The 10,234-nt window shown below is 31.4% G+C and overlaps 1 protein-coding gene across 1 annotated transcript; it reads left to right on the forward strand.

The window, feature by feature from the left end:
* The first annotated feature begins 1,732 nt into the window (after nt 1-1,732).
* Nucleotides 1,733-9,019, forward strand: LOC114380799 (probable LRR receptor-like serine/threonine-protein kinase At1g67720). Its single transcript, XM_028339848.1, has 16 exons — nt 1,733-1,808; nt 1,886-1,998; nt 3,034-3,562; nt 4,278-4,783; nt 4,940-5,072; nt 5,305-5,376; nt 5,461-5,529; nt 5,641-5,712; nt 5,915-5,983; nt 6,504-6,658; nt 6,747-6,985; nt 7,239-7,365; nt 7,437-7,505; nt 7,640-7,826; nt 7,931-8,066; nt 8,386-9,019. Exons 2-16 carry the CDS (start codon nt 1,905-1,907, stop codon nt 8,704-8,706), a joined length of 2,778 nt encoding a protein of 925 aa, XP_028195649.1. The 5' UTR covers nt 1,733-1,808; nt 1,886-1,904; the 3' UTR covers nt 8,707-9,019.
* The last annotated feature ends 1,215 nt before the right edge of the window (nt 9,020-10,234 follow it).

Genomic DNA, 10,234 nt, shown 5'->3' on the forward strand with positions numbered 1-10,234 from the left:
TGAACATTTTAATTTAATAAATATTTTGATACTAACTTTATTTTAATAACTGAGTTAGTGATATTTCTAATGTGAGATCTGAGATTAATCACTCAATTAATGCTGTATTTTATAATTAAGAAGACAATTTGATCTCAGTTTTTTTAATGTCATAAAAATGATCGTTTACTTGGAGTAAGTTTATTTGGAGATGTTTAACTTGATTTTTCAAGTAAGCAAATCATTCATTCTATTAATAGAGTTGCATGAGTTGGTGAATTTAACTTGATTCACTGTCATTAATCACAAACGAAAATGAACAATAATGATGATGAAAAAAACTACCCCTAAAATTATTGTAAATAAATTTGAAGAAACATTCGCGATGAGGAGAAATCTAGTAGATAACTAGACCCTACACCAAGCCATCATTATCTAATCATGATGAGAACACAATAAGATTAATGGTCTGGATCGTTACAATTAGGAATAATAGATAAAATGGTATGATAACGAATATCATTTTTAGAAATTGATAATTAACAACTAGTTTTTATTAATAAATAAAAGAGTAAAATTATCATAATTTTACGTAATAATTTATATGACTTTTAAGATAATTTATGATTAGATTACATTAATGTAAAACGATTTTAGTATAACTTTTTCTCTCTCTTAATAATTAAGTCGTTGAATGACAATTATCAATAGCAGGAAACACAATAAAAATATTCACTGTGTTTTTCAAAGATCAAAGATAACACACAAAACAACACAAAAGGAAAAAAATTAATTTAATTGATTAAAGTGTTGGAGTTAAGCTTTATTCAATTTTACTCAGAAATTTAAAATGAGATTAGTATTGCAATTTATTATTTGTTTATAGTTTTGATAAATTATTTAAATTCTAATTTCTTAATTAAATAAACTTGTATTCTCAACTAAAAGACATAATTTTTAATATTTTGTTTGAATTAAGAATGAAATAGAAAGAAAAAGATATAAATAAAAGATAAATATATTAAAAAATATGTGCTGTTTTGTATTGGTAGAAATAATAAGAAAATGAATGACAAAATTTTCTTCGACTTGCTTGAATGAATTAAAAAAGATAATAAAAATAAAAAAAAATAATTTTTTTCATATCAATTAATTTTTTGTACTATATTAGTTTTTTTTTAAAAAGTATATATTATTATTAATATTAAAAAATTATTTATGAAACTATTTAAATTTAAGCAACACCTCATATATATATTTTTAATACAATTTAAACAAAATCATGATTAAAGTGGGAAAAATATAGTTGATCAAATTTTCACAACTTTTCTTTCACAAATGTTTTTTTTTAATCACCGGGTATTTGATTATTCGGTAAGACTCCGATTTATTTTCAGAAGCTTCCGCCTTTAACCTTCGCAAATCTTATATTATTATTTAACTTAATTGTTTAATCGCATTCCCTAAAATGTATTAAGAAAATTTGCAATTTGTAGGTAAAAAAATCATAATGTTAAAATAATGGTTCTTGTGTAAACTTTATGTGGGCCCTCACAAGACCCTCTGTCGTCTATTCACTGGTCCCACTTTCGTAGGTCCTGAAACCTTTGTCATAATATGCTATCTCCTCGCACATGCAGAATCTGAATTTCTTCTCCCTTTACTACTCGAATATATTATTTATTTATACTTAAATTAAATGCTAACGGATTTTATCTTATCATATATTTTAAAAAATAGTAAGGATCCGGCAGGTATATTTGTTGTTTCAGTATCTTGTTTACTTTATTTTTTCAGTGTGACACAAACAAACACAAGCTTCTATTTCGGTGCACCCTCTGAAATCGCTTTCTCTGTTAAGTTGAAACAATTTTATTTTTTATTTATGGTGTGGTGTTCTCTGCAGAAACCTTCTTGGAGAAGAAATGGAGAATAGGGTACCCTTCTTCTTCTTCTTCTTGTTCTCTTTCTCACTCCTGCTGCTACTTCTCTTGGAACTTTCTTCTGCTCAGATGCCAGGTAGCCTCTTCTTTGCTTTTGCTTACTTCAAGTTCCTTTTCTACCCTCGAGTTGGTTTCCATAAAGATTGAGTTTTTTTCTGCTCCAGCATCGGTTTCTACATTGGAAATAAAAAGGTGTTTTGTTTTAGTGTTTGTCCTTGTGCTCTTTTAACCTCTGTTATCTGGCATTGGCTCTTGGTTTGTTCATATTGCTTCTTCCCTTCCCCTTTCTCTCTCAATGTTTTCATGTTGTGCCCTTTAGTCCTTAGATGTTCTTTTGTTTGGGTTGAGACCTCAAATTTTTTCGAACTGTTTTGGCAATTCATTTGTCTTTCAGTTCTAAAATTAAATCTTTTTGTCTGTGATTCTGAATTCAAAATACTGAGATGAGCTGAGTGCAATAATTTTGCATGGATATCATGTTGCATAATCAAATACATAAACTAAGTAATGGAAGACAGTGATCCAGCTTTAATGGTTTTGATTCATGTGTTTTTCAGTTTACTTGGATAGCTCTTGCTGCCACTAATTATGAGTCATATAAGACCCTTAAATTTTCAATCTTCGAGTGTGTTCTCCCTTAATCCTTTGTTTATGGTGCAATGGTGTATGTGGAGTTCATAAATCTTGTTTCTAGCTGTTACATTAGTAGATTGCAAGATGCACGTAGCTTTTAATTAACAGTGATTAAATGCCAACTATGATGTCAAACTAAAACAGTGATTAACCATCAGTTATCATGAGCAATTTTTCATAAATGAAGATTGTTTGGTTCTAGGAACCCGTAGTGGTTGTTTAGATCATAAGATTGGTGATATCTATTTTTATTAAATGTGTCTTTATATAATTGCTATCATTATTTTGCAAACTTCTTTTAAAGTATCATTGTGTAATTAGATTTTTCATTTATCTCAACTCTCAATTGACTTGTGTCTGATATTTACTTGATTTGACTTCCATGGTAAAATTTGCCTATTAGATCTAAACTTGTCTGTGCAATTAATTCACTTTATGTATGCTGTTATTTGGGGACAAAATATGTCGTGATTTGCAGGTTTTGTAAGTTTGGATTGTGGTGGTAAAGAAAATTTTACAGATGAAATTGGTCTTAATTGGACTCCCGACAAACTTAGGTATGGAGAAATAAGCAATATATCTGTTGCCAATGAGACACGGAAGCAATACACAGCACTACGACATTTTCCTGCTGATTCCAGAAAATACTGCTACACACTTGATGTTGTTAGTAGGACAAGGTACCTACTGAGAGCGTCATTCTTGTACGGGAACTTTGATGCAAACAATGTTTATCCAAAATTTGACATTTTTATTGGTGCTACTCATTGGTCGACTATAGTTATATCTGATGCTAACACTATAGAAATGAGAGAGCTTATATTTTTGGCTTTAAGTCCTACAGTCAGTGTATGTTTATCAAATGCAACAACTGGGAAGCCATTCATATCTACGCTTGAACTCCGGCAATTCAATGGTTCAGTTTATTATACGTACACTGAGGAACACTTTTACCTCAGTGTCTCTGCAAGGATAAATTTTGGTGCAGATAGTGATGCCCCAATCAGGTATTAGGTCAACTATGTCTGTTGATTCATAGTTTGCAAAGACTCATTTTCTCAAGTACTACTCCGGACCTAAATATAAGTAAAATTATTCAACTTTTACATTAATTAAGAAAGTTAGATAATATCATTTAATTCTACTAATTACATTCAGAAATAAACTTTTTTAAGTGTCATTCATTGAAACTTAGTATCAAGAATAAAAAAGAGTCCTTGAAAATAACTAAAGGTTTTTTTTTGTGTTAGCATACACGGACAAACACACATGCATATGGACATCTTTCACATATATTTTGTTGTTTTTTTCACTAGATAAATCACAAATATCAAACTTTTGTAACCGCCTTTGTAGAAAATAACTACTTCCCACAGATTATATCCATAATTCAGTGATTGAAATCAGATAATGTTACCAAGTAGTCCTGAATCTGACTGGAAAACATTTTGTTTGGCAAACTATGATGTGTTCGCGTGTTAGCATAATAGCATACATGGACAAACACATGCACATGGACATATTTCACGTATATTTTATTGTTTTTTTCACTAGATAAATCACAAATATCATACTTTTGTAACCGCCTTTGTAGAAAATAACTATTTCACACGGATCATATCCCTAATGGTTAACATGTTTACTGCGTGGTTAGTGTTAGCTCATGTGGTTTTGAACAAGTTTTTTTCTTTTCACTCATTAAGTGTATTTCTGCCATATTAGGTATCCTGATGACCCATTTGATAGAATTTGGGAGTCAGATTCTGTCAAGAAAGCAAATTATCTTGTTGATGTTGCTGCCGGAACTAGGAAAATTTCCACAAACAAATCAATTGATGTTAACAGTGATGAAATGCCACCGATGAAAGTAATGCAGACTGCTGTGGTGGGCACAAACGGATCTCTAACTTACCGTTTGAATTTGGATGGTTTTCCTGGTTTTGCATGGGCATTTACCTATTTTGCAGAAATTGAAGATTTGGCTGAAAATGAATCCAGAAAATTCAGGCTAGTACTTCCCGGTCATTCAGATATTAGCAAGGCTGTGGTAAATATTGAAGAAAATGCTCCAGGAAAATATCGCCTTTACGAACCAGGATATACCAATTTATCCCTACCCTTTGTTTTGTCCTTTAGATTTGGCAAAACATCTGATTCTTCTAGGGGCCCTCTTCTAAATGCCATGGAGATTAATGAGTATTTGGAGAAAAATGATGGCTCTCCTGATGGTAGGTCCATACCTCATGATATGTTGTTTGGTTGACTTATGACTGTGGTGTGTGTAACTATTTAATAAGTATGTATATTGCAATGCTAAGTGTTAGAAGTTAAATCCTTTTTGAAGCATCCTAATTTGTTTTGTACTTTGATTGGATGGTTTGCAGGAGAAGTGATATCTAGTGTACTTTCACACTACTTCTCAGCTGATTGGGCACAAGAAGGGGGTGACCCGTGTCTACCTGTTCCATGGTCATGGGTCCGCTGTAGCTCAGATCAACAGCCAAAAATAATTTCAATGTAATGGTCTATATTTTTTAAGGTTTATATGTTTTGTATGTGCATTCATATTCCTTCCCAAACCCTAGCTCAACCTAAGGCTCCCCCTCCCTGGAATAAAAAGAGACAAAAAGAAAGGGAAAAGAGAGGGAATGAAAAACCAGCTATCTTCTAATACAGAATGTTTAATCAGTCCCTAAAGAGAAGTTCAAGTGATCTGATAACGGTTACTTTGTATTGTTGGTGATGGCAGTTTGTTGTCTAGTAAAAACTTGACCGGCAATATTCCTTTGGACATAACGAAATTGACTGGTTTGGTTGAACTGTAAGTTTTATATTGCTTTCTTATTTTGCTTCAAATCTATCAAACTTGTGGCTGGTGGCATAATGATTTGATTCATGGATGCAGACGGCTTGATGGTAATATGTTGACTGGCCCAATACCAGATTTCACGGGATGCATGGACTTAAAGATCATGTAATTGGTGATAAGTTCTTCTTATATATATATATATATATATATATATATATATATATATATATATATATTTTGTAGTTTTAAGTAAACTAGAACCTTTTTCTCTTGCAGTCATCTTGAGAACAATCAGTTGACAGGTGCACTCCCAACCTCTTTGGCGAACCTTCCAAATTTGAGGGAACTGTAAGCTATCTTGAACTTATATTGTTTGATCAAATTAGAAATTGGTATACTTTTGATAGATCCAAATATGACTTGTGAGCTTAGCAACAGTCACTGCAATTAGTACCTTTCTATTGATGACTCGAGTCTTGTTTAGATAATATTCAAGCTATTATGCTAAATACTTTTGATACAAATTTTATAACACTTGCAATGGTTGTAGGTATGTCCAAAATAATATGTTATCCGGAACTGTACCTTCGGATCTTCTGAGTAAAGATTTGAATTTGAAGTGAGTACCTTTTTTACTTGAACTTAAATATAATGCAGCATTACAGATGCAGAAGTGGAGGAAATTATTGGCATGTTGCATCTTATGAGAATTAATGAATATATCCACAAGATATGGTGGATATGCTTTTGCATTGTTCTTCTCTGTTCAATTCAATGATTTGTTTTCTAGATTTTAATCTTTGCAAATGGCTAGTTCATTGTATTAATATCTGTTACACCATGAAATAAAATGGTTGCTTTATAACAAGAGAAACCAACATTCATGGTGTTATCATTTAAGTAGAAAGCTAATGTTGCTTTGATTGCTTAAATAAATGTAGTATGTGTCAACTAATATGACAGTCCTTCGGTAGTATATTTTTCATTCTGTATTTTTTTCCTTGAAATGCTAATACTTCAAATTTCAAATATCAATATATTTGTTGTAAGTTCATTCTTATCCCTTTTGTCCAGATTTTCTAATACCCTCATCACCATTTTCACATAATGACCACTACTTTTAATTTTCTCCCTAACAGCTACACTGGAAACACTAATCTTCATAAAGGTAGCGGAAAAAAGAGTCACTTGTATGTGATTATTGGTTCAGCAGTTGGGGCTGCTGTTCTACTTGTGGCCACTATTATATCGTGCTTGGTTATGCGTAAAGGAAAGACAAAATATTACGAACAAAGTAGGATTTGGAATCAAAATTATATACTATTTCTTTCTGAGATTTTTGAGACGGCAGAATGTGATATATTTGTTTACACTCTTTACAGACAGCCTTGTTTCTCACCCTTCTCAGAGTATGGATTCTTCTAAGAGCATTGGTCCTTCTGAAGTGGCACACTGCTTCAGCTTTTCTGAAATTGAAAATTCTACAAATAATTTTGAGAAAAAAATTGGTTCCGGAGGTTTTGGAGTTGTTTACTATGGGAAACTGAAAGATGGAAAAGAGATAGCAGTTAAAGTTCTAACCAGCAATTCCTATCAGGGAAAACGAGAGTTCTCCAATGAGGTAACCTTCATTTCATAAACCTCTTTGGTAATCCAACGTTGCAGCTATCCCAGCTTCATTTGCTTAGTTACATTTTCGTATCGTGATCCATGGTTTATTTCTTTATTTTGCTTTGTTTGCTTTTTTCTCTCTCCTCATTTGGTATCAAAATAAGGCATACAAGAGAGAAAACTAGTTTCAACATTCTTACTAAACTCTGTTGGCTGGTATTGAATACATATTCATATGATAGTTATATATTTATTTGATCCAGGTAACTCTTCTCTCAAGAATACATCATAGAAACTTGGTACAGCTTCTCGGGTATTGTCGAGAAGAAGGAAATAGCATGCTTATTTATGAGTTCATGCATAATGGAACTCTCAAGGAACATCTTTATGGTAAGCAAGCCTGCATGATTTAAATCAAGGATCTGAAATTCATATGCTCAACCATTCCTTACTTCTCGTAGGCCCATTAACACATGGACGGAGCATCAATTGGATGAAGCGCCTTGAGATTGCAGAAGACTCTGCAAAAGGTTTGTTATATCACTTATGTATCGTTTAAGATGATAGCATTTGTACTTTTTTCCTCCACTTTTCTGATGGAACTGCCCTTCCCCTAACTATAAATCACATTGTTATTAATTGTGTTATTCTCATGCTTGTTCAGGGATTGAGTATCTTCACACAGGCTGTGTTCCTGCTGTCATCCATCGAGACTTAAAAAGCAGCAACATTCTTCTTGACAAACACATGAGAGCCAAGGTTTCAGATTTTGGTCTCTCAAAACTTGCTGTGGATGGAGCCTCCCATGTGTCAAGCATAGTTCGTGGGACGGTAGGATATTTGGATCCTGAGTAAGGCCTTCACTGTTTTCCATGAATTCGTGTGTTTATACTCTGATTTTGAGGGTGCCTATTCTCTTATTAACCACAAAGATTATCATTGTGACTTTGAATAGGTACTATATTTCCCAGCAGCTTACTGACAAGAGTGATATTTATAGTTTTGGTGTAATTCTTCTTGAACTCATATCTGGTCAAGAAGCAATATCTAATGACAGCTTTGGTGCTAATTGCCGAAACATAGTCCAGTGGGTGAGTTTTAATTTCACTGCAAACATTGAATTTTGAAGCATCAATGAAGCATGAGTTTAATTTATATACAATGTCACTGTAAAAGATTTTTATACTGACATCCAATAAGATTTGACCATTTTACTGCATTCTATTTATTAATATGATGTGAAATAAAGTAAGTTCTTATTGAATGTTTGTGTAAAAATATTTTACATACCGGCAATGTATATAAGGTAACTCATTAACTTATTAACTAACAATACTTTCATGTTATATAGATTTGAAAAGCTTCCATATTGTACTGAATTACATGTATCTAAACTACATTTTTTGACAGGCAAAATTACACATTGAGAGTGGAGATATACAAGGTATTATTGATCCTGTGCTACAAAACAACTATGACCTACAATCAATGTGGAAAATAGCAGAGAAGGCATTAATGTGTGTTCAACCACATGGACATATGCGACCATCAATTTCAGAAGTTCTGAAGGAGATCCAAGATGCAATTGCTATTGAGAGAGAGGCTGAAGGTAATTCGGATGAGCCAAGAAATTCAGTTCATTCTTCAATCAACATGGGTTCTATGGATTTGGCTGCAACTGAGAACTACCTCTCAATTGATGAATCCATTGCACAGCCTATTGCACGATAGAGTAAACATAATGCACAATTTTTTTCCTATTAGATTTTATTTTTTAAAAATGGGCATGGCCTTGTTCCTATGTTGTCTAAAGTTTGATGCCCCTCCTAGTTTTCATTTGTCATCTCGGATGTTAATAATGTATTTAGGTTTTTTTGCTCTGCATGTAACTTGTAGTTGTAGGTTTCAAATTTTGGTTTTTGCCTGGTTGAATGTGGCAACATTAATATGGCAAATCTAGAGTGTGCTTGGACCTGCATAGTCAGCGAATGAGTGTGTATATTGATTATTTTTTGTAGAATGTATGCAAAGAGATTTGAACTTATAATCTCGCGTAAATTTCTCAAAATCCTTAATAAGTAAACTCTAGAGGGTTGTGTTGTGTATATTGAAATCAGCATCCATTGATGTACGACTTACTGGTTACCATACAGCATTAATATTTTATATGGCATGATGCCATGATCCATTTAGTCAAAAGTGACATGTTTTTTTATAGCTTAAATACTGGTCCCTAAAAATGAGACATGATAGATTAATTTCTGAAAGATAAAAAACTTAAATTTAGTCTTCAAATTAAATTAAAAATCATCTTATAAATGACTTAAAAATATTTATTATAAAAGTCAACAAATTTATCATATACATTAAATATATGTGATTAAGTGATAATATAAAAAAATTGTTATATTTTCAATGCATTTCAGTTAATTTTATAATTATTTATGTTTATGAACTTATATTCAACCATTGATTTTAGTGAAAGTAATTTTGAAATAATTAATAAAATATTTTTAGATGGATAATGATGATGAGATTGAGAATACATAGATGTACAATATTAGTATATAATAAAAAAATATAAAAAATGAAAAATTAATTAATGCAAAATTAATTTTATTTCAAAACTGAATAACGTGTTGGTACATGCAGAAAAGAAAAAAAAAAGAATAACGTGTTGGTACTTATTGCAAAACAGGTTTGCTACGTGATTCAATTACATCTAGGATGTGTTAGATTAACTTAATCAATTGCTTATTTAATAAGTTACCATATCTAATTAGAACTTGTATCCTAAATTTGATCATACAATTTATTATAATAAATCGAAATAAACATAATTTAATGAGCTTTGCAAGAAACTAGATAAAATAAGCTAAAACCTAAAAATAACTTATAGAAATTATAAAGTTATTTCTATAAGTTTCAAATAAACTTAGCCGTAAAAAGAAAAAGTTCAAATAAACTCCTAAGTTCTTTTAAACACATTCTTAATATGTTTTTTCAAATGGGTATTCAAAATTTATGAAAAATTGAAAAAAAAAACTAAAACCTAATAAAATAAAGGTGAATATGGGATTAAATTACCCTTTTCTTGAAACAATGTATTGCTAAGAATTTATCTCATGAAAAAACTTAATTTTACTATTATTGGAAGTGAAAGAGTATTGATGTAGGTTCTTTGAGTGCTACAATCTTTCTGAAACTGTTTGGGTAGATGTTGAGAAAGGAACTCATAACTGGATGCCTAGGGTAATGG

Source organism: Glycine soja, chromosome 13 (genome assembly GCF_004193775.1).
Source record: "Glycine soja cultivar W05 chromosome 13, ASM419377v2, whole genome shotgun sequence".
NCBI classification, from domain to species: domain Eukaryota; kingdom Viridiplantae; phylum Streptophyta; class Magnoliopsida; order Fabales; family Fabaceae; genus Glycine; species Glycine soja.